We start from the raw sequence: 18278 nt of genomic DNA, 5'->3' as shown, positions 1-18278 counted from the left end.
TCTTTTATTTTAGGTCTAAGCCTGGATAATTGTGGTCTTAATCTCAGAGTAGGCAAGAAAGAGAATTGTACATGAAAGTATTTACACAAAGTTCCCAAAGCCCAACGGATTATACATTGGTTTGGATAATGAACCAGTGTAGATAGAAAGCAAAGAAAATCTGGGTATTTGTGCCATTTGTAATGTGTTTCCCTGAACATTTGCCAAACAATAACCTTTTTAAGATTGTGCCCATGGAGGGTTATATGGCAGGAGAAACATCTGGTTTATTTCAGTGCTTAATGCCAAATCAAAACACTTGGTCTTTAATTTAAAGGAGATCAAAGTGGAGAGCTGTTTAACTTTGTTGATTATATCAAATCTCTTTGTCAGAACCTGTGTTTTGATTCCTACCTCCAAACCAGGGGGGAACAGCCTTTGTGCCGCTTAGATAGCTAAATGGCCAGTAGTCCTTGAACAAAGGAGGAGAAAATGTTTGGAAGTTGACTTTTCCAAGTAATTCCTGAATGGCCTTTGTTGCTTGAGGCCCAGTGACATTAGCATGACAAAGCTTAACTGAAATGTACTCTGTTTTAAAACAGTGTGCTAACAGCTCCAAGGCTTGGTGCTGCAGGCTCTCAGTTGTTTAGGCTTTGTGTGGACAGCTTTTCATTTGGCCAGGCATATTGGCATCCCACTGGTTAGAATGGACCATGACTAATCAAAAGAGGGGTCTTATTTGTTGCAAGAAAAAACGTGTTAGCCCCAGAAAATTCCTCCTCATTGGTCATCAGCAGCAAAAGTAGCAGCCCTCACTTGCATAAGAAATATTGGTCTCTTTTAACTGTGGGCTTTTAAAAATACACATTTTCCTTCTTCTATTTTTTTTAAAAGCATCATGTCTTATCCGATTGTGATTATATTAGGCTTTGTTCTGCCTTCCCAAGTTTCTTAGATGCTTATTAGAAAGACTATAAAGTGAGTATTATGCATCCGAAACTTACAGGGCACTGTGCACTAAGACAGAGATAAGAACCAAGATATGAAAGCTAGGAGCTAAATGGCACCTTAAACCTAGTTTTTGGGTGCAACAATGGAATGTCTATGTGCGCTTTTTTAATAACAAGAAGCCAACTGCTGCCTTTTTATATATATTTCAAGGCTTTTACATGTTATCTTCCTTCTTACGGTTTTATTTGCATAATGCCTAATAAAGGTTTGATTTCAATTAATAACAAGAATACAAAGCTGAAAATGAATGAACTGCAGCTAAAATATTATGTTCATTTTTCACATGGTCTGGTCCTTTGCAAAATGCGCCTAGAACAATGGGAGTTTCGAACACTGGCACTAGAAAATTCTGACTCTGTCTCAGTGAATGAGAGCTATGGTGCAACTTAACAACTCTGGTTATTCACTTCAGTGTGCTAGATCAGTTGCACGCTAGGGCTGGGTGATATATCAATACATGCTTTCTAACCATTTTATTTCCTTCAAAAATGTTCAAACAGAAACTATGACCTTGTATGTACTGACAGTTTGCTAATGTATAATAATTAGTTCAAATTACTGCATTTGTGCCTTTTCTCCTTTAGATTTATTCGCCTGATCACACTAGCAGTAGTTTCCCTTCGAATCCTTCAACACCTGTTGGATCACCATCACCTCTCACAGGTAGGGTCACCTCTCACAGCTAGGCCTGGGTGATATATCGCCCAGGACCAGTATGAGGAGCAGACTGCAATGTCAGCTTCACTCAGCTATATCGCTGGTGAAACCACCGCCGCTCCTGAGTCCTCTGCTAGCAATGCCCACTGGAGGAAGTCAAGACTCTTGACTCCTCACGCTGAGTGTAACCGCCATCCCACTCTGCCCTCATACAGTGTGATACAGCTTGTTCCTCCCTCTGCATCTTTAAACTGCTCAGCTGAGGAACGTGAAGCTATCCTTGCCTGAGCTGAACAGATTTACGGAGCCCCCATCTGCATGGGCTGGTGACTGGGTGGGGGCCCCGTGAAACTGCTCAGCCTAGGGGAGCGTGGTTGCCGCTCCCCTCAGCCGAGCAGTTCAAAGAGCCCCCAGCCCAGCACTGGATCGTGTGCAAGCGGGGGGAACACTGAGATTGCCTCAGCTGGGGATCAGGAGCCCTTCTGCACCCCAGTTGAGCCATGCAAACAAGCTGCTTTGTCCCAGGCACTGGGGTGAAACTGCCTCAGCTCCTGCAGGGAGAGCCGCAGCAGTTTCACCCGGCACCTTGTGGGCAGGGGCCAATGCAGCTTGTTTTTTCAACGTTGCGGTCTATCTCCAGACCGTGATGTTTGGCTGGTGAAATACTGAGATGTTGAAAAGTTGATATCACCCAGCCCTGCTCACAGTTTTTAGTTAATGTCTTCCTTATTAGATTACCCATTTTACTCTTTATTGTATTCTGCATATCCTTCTTAAGGATGGGTATATGTTTATTTCTTAAGAGAAATTTGGATGTTGCAGTCTGGTTTCACAGAGATACACTGTCTGGCAAATTTCCGACAGGCTGTCAGCTAATTTGGTTTCTCTGCTGATATCACAGCCATAGACGCAAGCTTGACAAGGAGAGTCCAGAGCTCTGCCCTGCTCAGCCAGACTGTAAGGGGCCCAGTCATAACTTACCACCATGGGGCCATTGCCACAACCTTGCTTTTTAGGGTTCTGGTTTCACCCTCGGTAGTTTGACTTGATAGATTCTATGCTGATGGAGTTTTTTGTTTGTATGATTTGTTCTTTCACAGTTTTCCTAATCTTATTAAATGAAGCAAAATCAAGATATAACTGTCATAATGGCCATTTTTGATAATAGAAACACCTACATTTTAAAGACCTTGGCTACAGTGCTAAACACACTTAGTTGAGGGTAAACATAATTTAATTCAATGGGATTCACCTTTGAGTCAGCATGGATTAGCATAGTATAGTTAGCTACTTTTTAGTTCATTGGCTGCTTAAAATTGCTGTATAATGAAGTAACTTACAAAAATCAAAAATTATCTTCAACTTAGTCCTACTCAGAGTAGACTCATTGAAATTAACCTAAGTTAGTCATGTTCTGTGCATCTACCCTGGGTAGGACTAACACTTAGTACTACTCCTGTTTGAATTTAGAGGCATTTCAGGAAAACCTTGCATAAACAACACAAGATGGTGAGATTGCTTTTAAATAACGCTGCACAAACCTTGAGTTTCCTTTTGAAAAAGTGTTTCTGTGAAATGTGTGTGTGTGTTTAATTTCTACTCCTTGCTGCTGTGTTCTGGAAAGGGAAGAGAGAATGCTGTGGGTGTTACATTATTGTGCCCTTAAAACAAAATACTCTAAAAGAGTTTTGTGAATTGCTTGTAAGAATGGGTTGAGTGTTGTCTAGTGTGGAGAGGTACTTTCGGCAGCTGCATCATTCTTAGCGGATACTATTGCTTCCATTGATACTAGGGCCTCAGCTGCCAAGTAAATGTTGAACAGCTGTTCAACACGCAGAGAATACTTATGAAAGCCCAATTTACTTAAATTTGTTATTTAACAAGGAATTAGAACTAATGGCAGGATGATGCAACTCTTAAAGTATATAGTTTGTACAATTTATACAAAAAACTTTATAGCAATCTCTGTATTGCATTTGCTGCTTGGTGAAATGTCCACACAAAATAGCTGATGTCAGTTATGTTGAAGCCTAACAATAATCCTGATCTATTATAGGTGTGGAGTGTAATAGCTTACTTCACTCTTCTTATATTGCCTGTCTTTCCCCCCAAATGGTGTTATGGCTATAAAAATGAGTAATTAAACAAGTAATTAAACAAGTTGGACAGAGGATAGAATCCCTCTTGTTGAGAAGTTTTCCAGGGTCTGGGTAGAAAATGTTTTTGTTTCATTTATTCAGAAGGATTATTCAGTTGCTGAGTCCTGAGGCTTCTATACCATCCTCCTTAACTCTGCTTCCAGCCACCACTAAGAAAGAGGGTGCAAGGGGGAGTCTTTTGACAAGGCTAATTTCTACATAGGATTCCTGTTTTCAGCAGAGTCATAACTTTTCTGATGTAATATGTTGGCTTTGAGTGCTGCGTTCATTTAAAATAATTCATGCTATTTAAAGGAACTCCTGATTTCATGCCAATCTGATCTTATTCCATGTTAGGCTCTCAGGAGGTTATTTAATCTGCCTCGATTTAGGGTCATAGCAAAGAGTATCCAGCATTTGGGAAACATCACTAGATGTTCAGTTGCTAACTCTACTAGAATATTCATTGCTTCCCCATCTGCTTTTATTATTTTATTGTAAACTGCCCTAAGATTTCCCCCCCTCCCTCTCGATGGGCAGCATCCATTGTTTTCTAAATAAGTAAATAACATTTGTGTTGGCACGTATTTGTCTCTCTTGGGAAACTACCATACTATCTAGGAAACTCCTAGCATCTGTGATAGAATTCTAGGACATAGGAAGCTGCGTCATACAGAATTAGACCACTAGGCCATCTAGCACTCAGTATTGTGTACTCAAACCAGCAACAGCTCTCCATGGTTTCAGGAAGGAGCATTTCCAAGCTCTACCTGGAGATCTCATTGGGGACCTTGTACCAGCAAAGCACGTGTTCTGCCACTGAACTACAGTCCTTCCCAAAGCTCAAGTTTTAGAAGCTAAGAAGTCTTGTGTTACAAATGATGTGGAACTTCACTTTGCTACAGTAAATTGCCTTTTTTGTTTCCTGTTTCTCCTGCCTGCATCAGAATTTCTTCTGGTTGATTTTGACAGGTGCCAGTCAGTGGTCAAGGACTGGAGGACAAGCCCCTTCCTCTCCAAACTATGAAAATTCTCTGCACTCTTTGGTAAGAATTATTTAAAGCTAGTTATGACTTCATTGCCAAAAGATACCACTTTAATTTTAATAAATTCTACAGTCCTTAAAGGAAGCAGTAGTACAGCATTACAAATTGAGTTTTTGCTAACAAAAATGGCTGTCTTTAAATGAACAATACCAAATATGTAGGGTGGGTCTTTGGCCATCTGTTTGCTGGGCATCAAGCTTCTGTATTAAAGACAGCTTATGTGATAGTCTTGTTAGAAATTATGCTACCTTTTTGTAACCCATCAGCAAATTCATGCAAGAAAAAAGGTGTGCAAATACTTCACAATTAAAAAAAATATTCTTGCATTTTTTGTTTTTGTCTTCAGTGTTTGACTATGAAACTGTCATAACAATGGAACTAGTGGTGCAGCAGTAAAACTGCTAGCACATTTGCAAAGCTAAGCAGGGTCTGGTATGGTTTCAAATTGGATGGGGAACTGTGTGTTGAGATTCCTGCATTGCAGGGGATTAGACTAGATGATGACCCTTGGAGTTCCTTCCAATTCTACTATTCTGTGTTTCTATGAAAAGTATTAAAATATGTCTTGCTCATCTTGATACAAAAAAGTATGATAACTCTTTATTTAGGAAATAAGGGCTTGATAATTTGATATGGAAATTGGTATAGAGATGATTGATTCTAACTTTCCTTCGCTGTTGCTGTGACTTCCATCTCTGATATTTCTTTAACACCTGCCGTATCTACAGAGCACTTATCTCAGCAAGAATAATATAGAGTTGGACATGGATAATCAAAGTGATTAGGTGACGAGAACAACTTTCATATGAGAAAAAGTTGCATTTAGGGTTTTTTGGTTTAGAAAAGAAGGCAAATGCCATGGTAAAGAAAAAAGTAAAGAAAGTGGCTGTTGAGGTTTTTCTCCCTCCCTCTTGAAACTCGAATCCAGGGTCACCCAATAAAGCTGAATAGTGGAAGATGCAAAGAGGAAGCACTAGTTTGCACAACACAATGTTAAACTATGGAATTTGCTACCACACAATGTGGTAATGGCCATCAACTTGAATGGCTTTAAAAGGGACTAGACATATTAATGGAGGATAAAACTGTTGGTGGCTACAAGTCATGATGGCACATTTTATCTCCAAGATCAGAGGCAGCATACTTCTGAATACTAGTTGGGGAATAACATCAGGAGAAGTTTATTGCTCCCTTGCCTGCCTAGAGATTCCCATAAGCCTCTGTTTAGCCCTGTGAGAAACAGATTGCTAGAATGAGTAGGGCTTTTTTCTCATCTGTTCTTCTGTGTTGTGTGCTACATAGAAATGGCACATAGCCTTTGGTCGGGATTCTGAGGACATTCACTTGCAGGCAACCAGTAATCAAGTATAGCTGGAAGTAAAGTGGTACCTCGGGTTAAGAACTTAATTCGTTCTGGAGGTCCGTTCTTAACCTGAAACTGTTCTTAACCTGAAGCACCACTTTAGCTAATGGGGCCTCCCACTGCTGCCGCGCGATTTCTGTTCTTATCCTGAAGCAAAGTTCTTAACCCGAGGTACTATTTCTGGGTTAGCGGAGTCTGTAACCTGAAGCGCCTGTAACCCAAGGTACCACTGTACCATTTCCTAATTGGGGGGGGGGGGGATGGAACAAAGACCTACAATGATAAAAAATAATAATAACATTTTCCATGCAACTAACAAATAAGAGTATTCTGTTACTGCCATACATTTACTAATAAATGTAAGCAGTATGTGGAAATTAGGTTTCCAATGTTACTACAGTATTCAGTATTTTATCTTCTCATTTCTCAGTATAATTTAAATCTTTGTTGAATTAACTTAACTAACCACTGAGGCTGTCACACATACTAGCTGTTGATCTCACCTCTTTAAAATTACTTAACCTGTGCTTTGCTTCTTGTTCTGTCTTGACTTTGCCAGAAAAATCGAGTTGAGCAACAACTTCACGAGCATTTGCAAGATGCTATGTCCTTCTTAAAGGATGTCTGTGAGGTACTATTTCTCTTTAGATGGTGCCTTTTTATTTTTCCAGTTAACACTACTTACAGATTCTTTCCTAAAGTAGCAGTAAATACCATATAGTATAGTATGGTAACCTTTGCCAACCAGCTGCCCTTCAGATATTTTGGACTAGAACGCCTATCAGTCCTAGCCATCTTGGGGAATTGGTGCTCCAAAACATGTGGAGGGTGCTAGTTTGGTGAAAGCTGTAGATAACACATTTCCTTCAACCATTTTGTTATGTCACTTTGTAGAGAGTTTCCAAGGTTAAGCTGATTTTTGTCTACTCTGTTTAAATAAACAATAAACCTTAGTTAAGGACAGTAAAATGCCATAGTCAGTGCAGTGGCTAGAGTGTTGGTTTTCGATACAGAAAATCTAGATTCAAAATCCCCACACTGCCACAAAATTCACTTAGCCTAATGCAAGTTACTATTTCAGCCTCACCTACTTTACAGGATGGTAGTTTTGAAATACTGTTCTGAGCTGTTTGGGAAAGTGATAAATTGAAATAAGAAATACAAACTTCCTTTTAAAAAAAGGGGGGGGGGAGAGAAATCCAAATTTCCTTTTGGTATGTAAATTGTATTTGGATTGAGCTCAGACTAATTTCTAAAATGTTTGCTTTATCAAATATCAAATGAGGTGGGTTTTAGGGCTAAAGGACTGTGAGTTGTCTTAAGGACGGTTTTTGATCTTTGTGGCTTAGTTAGGAGGGAGTTTGTAGGGTGGGCAGGATTTGTACATGGGTCTTCAGTATTTTATCTACTCCACCAGTCATTTGCTGACTAAAAGGCCAACATTTGACTGAAAAGGCCAACATTTCATTTCAGCAAAATTATGCAGCAATTTTATTTTTAAATCCAAATTGGGATTTTGACATTTTTGCTGGTTTTTCTTTCTTCAAGTTGCATCCTAAAATATCAAATAGCATTAATCTTACAAATAACCGAATGTTGAAAAACATCCTTTTCTTTTTTTAGACAGAAGTAATTCCACATCCTCTCCAATCAGCTACCGGCCCCCACTACCCACCTATTTGTTTAGAGTGCTGCTTAGCTGCGTTTGAAATCCTTTTGATATTGCATTTCACTTGCCTTTCATGTCTTCCATTGTAGAAAGCATGACAGTATATAATGGATTTAGCAGATGTGTACAATAAATGACCTTTGTGCTCCTTCTAAATCCTAACAGCAGTCCCGGATGGAGGATCGCTTGGACAGACTCGATGATGCCATCAATGTGCTGAGGAGCCATGCGGTGGGGCCTTCAACGAGCCTGCCGAGTGCCCATGGAGAGATACATAGTTTACTGGGATCTTCCCACAATGGGCCAGTTAGTAGTTTGAACTCAAATTATGGAGCATCCAGCCTTGTAACCACCAGTCGGCAAGCCTCAATAGTAAGTAGCTATTTAATCTACTGAATGTGTTAAACTGACTGACTCTTGATTTAATTTTTAGTAGAACTGAAGCTTGAAAATTTGATGTTATGCATTAGTAACATCTGTCGGAAACCAAACTAGTGATAGTGGTTGTGCAAGAAGAAATGGCAGCCTGGTGCATCTGCTGGTAGTTCCCATTTGGGAGGAATGTAGAGGGTGGGGAAGGGAGGGCAGAAAGAGGGGAACAGCTAAAGTGGTTCGCCTGGTGAACGCTCCGTAAAATCCTGCTGCTTTGACCGATACAGAAACCGGAGACTTTTGCTAATAGTACTTGAGCTTATACATATGATTTTTCCAGATGTTTAATAATTGGCAGGCCATGTTCTTCTTGAAGTAGCAAACATGGAGATTGAACTGGGAAAGCAGTCAAGGAGGATGGAATTGGTCTCAAGTGTTCTGGGTTGCAAAAATGGTTATAAAATGCAACCAGCTTCTAGTAACAGATGCTGGCAAACAAGCCTGGAAAGAAGCTGCTGGTATGTGAAACCAGGTTGTGCCCAAACTCAGAATGTAAATGTAATGACTTTGAGCACAGCTGTAGTTTATGTAACAATGGGAAAGCAAAGTCCGTAGACTAATCTTCTCCCTCATCCCCAGAAGAGAGAAATATCTCACTGTCATTAATACATATATGAATCATTCTACATAAATGGATTTAAGACAGCTATGAATCAGAGTCAGACGCTGAAATCGTTGTGTAAGAAAATGATACCGCAGATTTGCTTCTGTTCATTTCTCCCCTCAAACAGTTTAGGTTGGCTTGCTTACTGCATGATTTTCAAAGCTGCTGGCTATTCTGAGAATGTTTCCTTTTAAACAGGTTCACAGCTGGGTATTTCTTAATGAAGGCAGGATTTCACCTCCCACCAAAGTAGTTGGTGAAGGGGTACAATATATAAAACAGATTGACTTTCACTTCCATTTATATTAATACTGTTAAGCATCAAGGAGACTAGTTGGTTTCCTGTTAATCCCCCTCCTCCCATGGCATGTTTGGCTCGAGGCATTCATAGAATTTCATGATAGACATTATCAGCAGGCTAAGTTTATGATTCTAGAGTTGGAAATTTATGACTCTCGAGTTGGAAGGGCCCTTGAGGATCATCTAGTCCAAACCCCTCTGATGCAGAAATCTCAACAAAAGCATCTTTGGCAGATGGCCATCCAGCCTCTGTTTAAAAACCTCCAAGGAAAGAGAGACCACAAACACCCGAGGCAGACCATTCCACTGTCGGAACAGCTCTTACTGTCAGAAACTTACACATCAACACTGGTTTCCTTAGATGCCTCCCAATATTCTTTCTTGTTGGAATTGTCTGCATTTGGGCCTTCAATATTTCAACTTGAAGAAGCTCCCATCCATTTTGGACTCTCTTTTCTGACCATGGGCTCTCATCCAGTAGTTCCTTAAGCTTTTGAAATTGGGCCTTCTTGAAGTCCAGAGTGCGTGCAACTACACTCAGCTTTTCCTTGCCTCTGTATCACGAAACCCAGGAGGACATGATCACTTTCTCTCAAGTTTCCCAGTACAGTGGTACCTTGGTTTATGAACTTAACCTGTTCCGGAAGTCCATTCTTAAACCAAAACGGTTCTTAAACTGAGGCGTGCTTTCCCTAATGAGGCCTCCCGCCGCTGGTGCCCTCCCACCGTTTGGATTCCGTTCTTAGACCGAGGTAGAGTTCTCAAACCGGGACACTATTTCCAGTTTTGCGGAGTTTGTTAACCAAATCGTTCTTAAACTGGACTGTTCTTAAAGCAAGGTACCACTGTACTTCCATTTCATTGAATAGTTCCTCCCTGTTGGTGAGGACCAGGTACAAGACAGATGATTCCTTTGTTGCTTCTTCCACCTTCTGGGAAATGAAATTGATAGCAAGGCAATGGAGGAATTTGTCAGTCCTTACATTCTTGGCAGTGTTTGAGTTCCAACAGTATCAGGGAAGTTGAAGTCTCCCATGACCACTGTATTTCTCCTTTTTGAATGTTTGGTAATCTGCTCTAGAAAGGCATCATCCAAGACTTCAGTCTGGCTTGGCGGTCTATAGCAGACACCCACAGTAAGGTCACTGTTGTTTCTCTCTCCTACAGTTTTTACCCATATTGTCTCAATCTGCTTTCCATGCTCCAGGTCATGGATCTATTCACAAGTGTACACATCCTTTGCATATAATGCCATTCCTCCCTCCTTCCTGTATGATTGCCTTGAAACTAGAATGCCTTTGTTATTCATGCATTTTGGTGCAGAGAGAAGCTATAATGAAGAAGGAAATAAAGTGTGTGTGTGTGTGTGTGTGTGTGTGTGTGTGTGTGTGTGTGTGTGTGTAAACCGAACACTTCACACTGGAAAAGTAGGTTAAATGGGGGACTTGGTTTTGAGTTTATGAAACTCACTGACCAGGCTTATATGGGAAGTAAAAGACTGTTCTTAATCTTATGCAAGGCTCTGGGTATATTTTCGCCTTCCACTTTGCCCCTCTCTGCATATATCCTAAGAGTTTGTTTCTTCTGGTACCCCTAACTGGATTCCTTTTTGTTTCTATTGGTCCATGTTGTCCTGGCCATTTGTAGAAAGGATATTGAGGTTTTCTGGAACTCAGCCAGCTATGTATCCATTCATTGCAGATGTGCTCTGGTGGAACAAACTAACCACTGAAATACAGAAGGAGAGAGAAGCTGCATTTGTTGTGGTCAGCAAAGAGCAAAATGTCAAACTATGAATATTCTTGTGGGTATCAGGCTTCTTACCCTTGACAATTAAATTTTAATACTCTTCTAACTTGATCTTCTTGGACTGCTACCAAAGTCCTAATTCGGATGATTTTTGTTTTTGTGTAATTCTTATAAAAGGTGTCTTTGTGGAGTACCAGTAAGTGTTTGCCATATTCGCAAACACTTTGCATCCCTCTTCTGTGGTGTTTGGGCATCATGGCTGCCACCTGCATCCTTCAATCTGCACACAGTGCTTAGTGATGCTGTTTGTTCAACTTGTTTCTTTCTGTTATTGTTTTCTCTTTCCTATTCCCTTGCATGGTTCTGTTTTTGTGTTTTGATTTTTAGGGTTGAGGAGTTATTTCTGCTCTGCCAGTTTGATCTGGAGGGGCAAGATGACTCCTCCCCCTGGAAGAGGCAAAAGACTCTTAGGTCCCTGCCTATCAAATCCAGTAGGAAGTGGCATACTCAAGATAAAATGTCTTCCAACCTAATCTGCAAATAGAAATAGTAAGAACCAATTTCATTTTTTTGAACTACATATTGGGTGTAGAGATTGTGATTTATGTAGAAGATGCAGTCATGGTCTGTGTGTATCACTGGAAACTTGTCCTGAATCCACATTTAATTCAGAAATGATGGGCTCTACATCATAGGTACTAAGGGAGAAACAGACTGGTGGGTCTGGTATAGGATTGTCTTCAGTGGTGAGATAGAAAATATGCTCAGATTTGTTGGGCTGGCTGACTAGTGCAAGTAGACATGCTAATATTGGTGAACATTACGAGTATAGCTCTTAATCAAATATAACATTATGAAAGTAATAATGTTATAAGGCCAAACCTCCTTACCCCTCTCATCACCTCTCAAGCACCAGGGAGGAAGAGCTAAGGTTTTCTCATTCTAGCTTGCTCTTTAAGAAGAAACTGTGGAGGGTTCACCAGTTGGGTATGGAGGCATCATCCACAGCTGAGCAGTCTGAATCCCTTGGCCTGAGTGAAGGATGGGTGCCTAGTAGTTTCTTCTCCATATAATTTTTGTTGATGGAATTCTGACTGCTCTCAGTCGATAGAATGCATAGGACAAAGCCTTCTATGCTGGCTGGGTCTGAAAGGAGTTGCAGTTCTAAACATCTGGAGAACCCTAGCTTGGGGAAGATCATGTATGTTGACTGAAGCACTGATGAAGTAGGAAAGTTTGCCCTTCTGAGTAAACCTTGGCCAAAAAAAGTTCATTAAGATTTAGCAATATATTTTGGACATCCCATTGCAGCTCATTTTAACTTCTTAACTCTTAGAAAAAATAATTAAATTTCCTTGAAAATGTCCTTGGCAGAAGAAACAAGGAAATGAGTAATGTAAGTCTTATTTTTTATGACTTGCATAACCAGGCATGGTTTTATTGTAACACTTGCTTAAGTTTTCTGCCAGCTTTAAAAAAAACCATTTCCTGCATCTCTGCTTAATTGTTGTTTTGGTGTGTTCTGTTGTGCTGGCTGTTACACTTTCCCTGCTCTTTACACAATGATCATTTTAAATCTTAAAAGCAACCCACCATTTTGCGTTCTGTTTCATGTTTGGAAGCATACATTACTGTTAGATTCCATTGTGCTTTTTGGGAGAAGCCTGGCATTGGCATGAACTACAATAACTTTAAGCTAAAGTAGGGAGCAGAGTCCTTCACTAGCTCTCTTGCCAGACATGTTGAGCACTTTCAAGTAAGTTGGCTGTCTCTCTATTCTTTGACGTATTTCCTTTTGTACTCGGTACTCAATAACAAGTTAGAGTCCTATTTTGCAAGCTGCTTGGACATGCTGTACTTTTCTCGGTCCGCTGCAAGAAATGTATAGTGCAGGGGTTGCCAGTGCAGCACCCACAGGTGCTAGCGCTCCTGCTGGTGTTTCGTGTCGCACCTGATAAGGTTTCAGTAAATATCCCCTCAAAATCTGTGATGCATGGGAGACAGTTGGTTCTGTATGTTTGATCCTTGTGTTCATAGGCTTGGCTTGGCCTACATGGAAGTGCCCCCTTAAATGGGCCCTCATTTTGTTGGATGCCAGGATTGTTTTCAACAGGGGAGTTGTCCTCTGCTCTCTCTTTTTGTCACCTTGATCAGATGTGAAACCTTCTGGTTTCAGTGTCAGTTACTTTAGGATTGCTACATTAGAGTGAGAGCTGAGTAATCCAGACTAAGTTTGCTCTAAACTATGGCTTAGTGTGATGTCTAAACACTGCCAGTATTGTTGCAAAGTTTACATTCTGGCCAGGTTTTGAAATTCCAGAAATTAATATTTCCTGAATTATCTTATTAATAAAGTAACTGTTTGAATTCAGTTGATGATCTAATGGGGTTTAGTTCATCAACCTGAGAACTCATGTAAGTTGATTTGATATTGTACTTGGTTAACATGGCTGGGCGGTTCAGTTGGTTAGAGCAGTGTTTCCCAACCTTTTTTGGGCAAAGGCACACTTGTTTCATGAAAAAAATCTCGAGGCACACCACCATGCCAGATGGGGAAAGGTCACTTTTTACTTATGTAAAGCTTTTTACTTTTGGAAGCAGGAGAGGAAGAATTTGTATTGGAGAGACTTGGATCCGTTTTGGTCACCAAAGTGGATAGCTTTCTTGGTTGCTGTGCTAGCCCATTGAGCAGCATGTGCCTCTTAGGCTGCACTGCAGAACTGGTGCCCCGGCAGATATTGCCCTCCACTAGGGAGTCTTGTGGGCTCCTTCTGCAGTTGCACCATCCATGGTACCTTTTATATAGTGGACCTGGAATGGTGTGTGTGTGTGTGTGTGTGTGTGTGTGAGAGAGAGAGAGAGAGAGAGAGAGAGAGAGAGAGAGAGAGGAGATGCTGGGAAGCTGGCTTTGGCTATAGGCCCAGGTGGCCAGAAATGCCTAGTTCTGCCCTGCGTGCTTCTCGTGTACATTTTATGTTTATGTATTTTGTTAAAATATTTCTAGCAGAAGGATTGAAACAGTAGCAAAATATAAAAATGGAAGCAAGACAACATTGTTACTTAAAAATAACAGCTGAATTGAGTAATTAAAGGATGAATAGGCCAGGCACTTTCCCTAGGGCCAGCAAAAGTGCTGGGTATACATTTGTAAAAAGGGAGTTTAACGGGGGGCCACCACTAAGGAGGCTCTTCTCTTTCTTAACCCCCAGGTCACCGAAGTAGAAGCACATGTAGGAGAAAATTTGAAGTTGACCTGCCAAGCTGGTGCCCTCCAGATGTTGGACTACAACTCCCATTGGCCCTAGCCAACATAGCCAGTGATCGTGGATGATGGGAATTGTAGTCCAATAAATCTGGAGGGCACCAGCTTCAGCAGACACATCAACTTGGTCATTTTTATCTGCGTTTTGCAGATGGAGTGGGTGGGGGCTGAGCAGAGGTGCAGTGCAGTAATTTAAGGCTCTGGTCTTATTGGGGCTTCTCTCTTTAGAGCAGTGTTTCCCAACCTTTTTTGGGCAAAGGCACACTTGTTTCATGAAAAAAATCTCGAGGCACACCACCATTAGAAAATGTTTAAAAAATTAACTCTGTGCCTATATTGACTATATATAAAGTAACTCTCTTTAATAGGAATCAATGAAGGCATATTCTACATATGTAGCTGAAACAGTCGAAAAAATTCTGAGTTGTAAGAATGGGCTTGTATCATGCCAGATGGGGAAAGGTCACTTTTTACTTATGTAAAAAAAAATAAAAAAATAGTAACAGCATAGAAGGTAATGGTTAGGCTAGCATCCCTCTTCCAAATATGCTAGGTTTTTATTTGCAGGGACTGTTCTACATGGGAAAGCATTCAGCACTGTCATTCTCCCATCTGCCATCTGAATTGGTACTATTCTGGGTCAACTTACTCTGCTGCATGTGTAGATGAAAATGGCACCAAGTGTGGGGGAGGGGGCAGAACAGGTTTCAGATACAGGATATTAAGCATACACGTACTTCAGATTGAACTGGTTGCTTGCTTTGCAAGTTTTCATTTCCCAAATGACTGCCTTGGCAAGCGCAATACCTACCAGGCTCAACGCCGGTCTCGCGCTGCCGCTTCCCGCGCTCTCAAGGACCCGGGAGGAGGAAGGCGTGAAGGGAATCCCGAAGGCGCGAAAACCTCGCGCATGCGCAGGCCTTCCGCCTGCGACAGCCCAGTAGGCCGGCCGAAGCGAGCGGCGATGGGATGTGGGAGGGAGCTCGCTCGCCGCCCCGCGTGTGCCTATGTGGGGCACGTTACAGCCCCGTGACGTCAGCGCCACGCAGGCAGCCAGGCAGGCAGACGGCGAGAGCCCCGCGCTGGGCGGCCTCTCCTCGCCGCCGCCACCCCGCCTCTCGCCGCCCGACTCGCCCGCCTCCCTCCCACGGCACACCAGGCAACGTCTCGCACCAGTTGGGAAACACTGGTTTATCTCTTTGATGTCTGATGGGAGGGCATTCCACAGGGCGGGCGCCACTACCGAGAAGGCCCTCTGCCTGGTTCCCTGTAACCTCACTTTTCACAGTGAGGGAATTGCCAGAAGGCCCTTGGCACTGGATCTCAGTGTCTGGGCTGAACGATGGTGGCGGAGACGCTACTTCAGGTATACTGGACCGAAACCGCTTAGGGCTTTAAAGGTCAGCACCAACACTTCGAATTGTGCTCGGAAAGGTACTGGGAGCCAATGTAGGTCTTTCAAGACTGTCGTTACGTGGTCTCGGCAGCAGGTAGCAGCGCTCACAGCTTACGGACTGCACCGTGTAACAGGTGTCTGGCCCAGCAGCCTAAGGCGGACAAGCCACTGAAGCAGGCATTCAGAATCCATTCATTTCATAAAACCTGCAGGGCTCAATCTCTGTGTTTGTGTGTGTTTCTGTTTTGCCCAAGGGTCTGGGGGTGGGAGAGAGCTCTTTAGCATGATGCTTTTAAAACAATTAAATTATCAACAAACAAACCTGATGATACGAATAGCAACGTCAGGTGCTACGGGGGGGGGGGGAGAAGGGGGCCTACTCGGAAGTAAATACTGCGTCCAGGCGCAATTAGCGCTGATTTAAGGTGCACCAAGACTGCCTAAAAACCTCACCAAAGATATGCAACAAAGCGCTTCGTTGCAGAGGACAGAGTTTGTGCACCGTGGAGGCTGGAGGGCTTCTATTCTACATGCGGGGGTTGGGGGGGCGAGGAAAATGTGCTCCGGGGGGGCGGGGAAGGCAAGAAAAGGAGCTGAGCTCTAACTATAGACTCCCACGCTTGAGCAGGCCCGACTCGGTGGGGCGGACCACCCTCTCTCCTGGAGGAGGAGGAGGAAGAGGAGGAGGAGATTCCCATCCACGGCGTGGCCTCCCGCGCTCCTGAACAGGAAATCTCTGCAGCCCAAGACTCTCCGCAAGGCAGCTCCTCCCTTCCTGCCTTGAGCCGCCGCCAGCCGCGCCCTCCTCCCCAGTTATCTGCTGCCTGCCAAGCCCCGCCCCTCTTCATTGTCCTCCCCTTCTGTTTATACACAAATTTCATCTTCTTCCCCCTTCCCCTTCCTCCATCCCTCGCTTTTTTCCCTCTCTTTCCTTTTTTAAAAAAAATATTTTCTCTTCCCCTTCTTTTTTTCCACCCTTTCTTTTTTCTCTTTCTCCCCCCCTTCCCGCCCTCCTGCCTTCCTGGGTTAAAGGATTTGAGCAATGGGTCTGGAGGTGGAGCTCGTCGGAGGATTAGCCCGACTCGCCCGCCTCCCTCCCACGGCACACCAGGCGACGTCCGGCGGCACACTACTGTGCCGCGGAACACCGGTTGGGAAACACTGGGTTAGAGCATGGTGCTGAGAATGCCAAGCTTGCAAGTTTGATCCCCGCAGGGGACAGCTGCATATTCCTGCTTTGCAGGGGGCTGGACTAGATAATCCTTAGCATCTCTTCCAACTCTACAACTCTATGATTCTGTGTCTTACATTGCTGTGTAATGACATTCCTGGCAAAATATTTAATCTAAATTATTTTCTTGAGTCCCCTACCATATGTTCCGAGAAGTTCAACTTCACTTTCAAAGTTTCCAGACTGTTTTCTGAATCTAACATTTGATCTGTCTGTCATTGTTGGATTAGTCTTAGATTTTAACATTATCAAGAATCTGGTAGCTGTTAGGTTTGGACATTGCTTGAGGAATAAAAATTTAATAATATTCTGTAGCTACTTTACCCCTAAGACATCTCATGATTAGCAGCTTGAATGTTATTTGGATTTGAGCATAACTGGAATAAAGATATGCAAAACTTCTAGGGCAGAATTTAACAAAGTTTTATTTTTAACCCGGAGAGTTTCACACTTTCTTCATATAGAAACTTGTTTGTATTTCTATTTCTATCTGGTGACTATTGATATTCTTGTGAAACTTTACACTAACCTGAGGCACAGTTCTATGTTAAAAGGAAAATAAGAGCATCTAGAAAATATTTGACTAGTGTGCATCTGTCTTTGTGGAAGAATCTTGCATTTGGAAAGTAACACAACAAATCAGGATGAATTGGAGTTCACAGGAAACAGTAAATTAAAGCATGAACTTGCATAAGGGTATTTATCTCTGTCTCAGTAAAACCCACACTAAATGTTAAAGAGAAAAGCTGCATTAATTACTCAAGAGGGATTCAAAGCTCAGCAGTTTACTAGGCTTGAAGGATTTATTGAAAAGCAGGGGTTCTCATGTGTAACTGTGGGCAATAAACCTATTTAATTAAAGGCTTAATCTTTTAGCTGCTGTTCTCTGCTATTTATTCCTATAAAGAAGCTTCATCTCTATAGTAGTGCTTGATTGCATGCCCCCCCCCCTTTCAGGTTTGCATTTGTTGTTCCTTCTCCCATGAATACGTGTGTTAAAGGGGGGAGGGGGATGGCCTTTGACCTGCCAAACTTATAGCATAGGCCTTCCAGTGCCAGCAGCCAAGGGTTCATTGTGAAGCATGTCATCAATCCTGGCAGCAAATCAGCAAAAAATGTATGATATTGACACTGATGTTGCAAGAAGGGGTCTCTCATGAGGGGTGAGGAGACAAACTCTTACAAGCCAACTCTCAACCCTTGAGATATGTTACAACCTTTAGAAGACCTCTGAAGGCAGCCCTGTATCGGGAAGTGCTTAATATTGAATGCTTTTAATGTTTAATTATGCTTTTGTATATGCTGGATTCTGCCTATGCAACCCCATCAGACGGGTGGGGTACAAATAATCAAATGTTTGTTGTTGCAAGGCCAGGTTGCTCACCGGAGCGAGACGGTTTGAGCATATTACACCAATCCTGGTCGACAGCACTGGCTCCCA

At 42.4% G+C, this 18278-nt stretch overlaps 1 protein-coding gene across 18 annotated transcripts in view; it reads left to right on the top strand.

The window, feature by feature from the left end:
- Nucleotides 1-18278, top strand: part of TCF12 (transcription factor 12) — a 152745-nt gene that overhangs the window by 120379 nt on the left and 14088 nt on the right. For 12 of the 18 annotated variants that reach the window (XM_081170576.1, XM_081170578.1, XM_081170583.1 and 9 more), the window contains 4 exons: nt 1575-1653; nt 4758-4831; nt 6754-6825; nt 8029-8235. In XM_081170576.1, coding sequence (XP_081026702.1) covers nt 1575-1653; nt 4758-4831; nt 6754-6825; nt 8029-8235 — 432 coding nt within the window. The remainder of the gene's footprint in view (nt 1-1574; nt 1654-4757; nt 4832-6753; nt 6826-8028; nt 8236-18278) is intronic. The other 6 variants (XM_081170577.1, XM_081170569.1, XM_081170574.1 and 3 more) reach the window with 3 other exon arrangements.

This window comes from Podarcis bocagei (genome assembly GCF_964188305.1).
Source record: "Podarcis bocagei genome assembly, chromosome: 14".
Taxonomy (NCBI): domain Eukaryota; kingdom Metazoa; phylum Chordata; class Lepidosauria; order Squamata; family Lacertidae; genus Podarcis; species Podarcis bocagei.
This window is presented reverse-complemented; position numbering and strand designations above follow the sequence as displayed.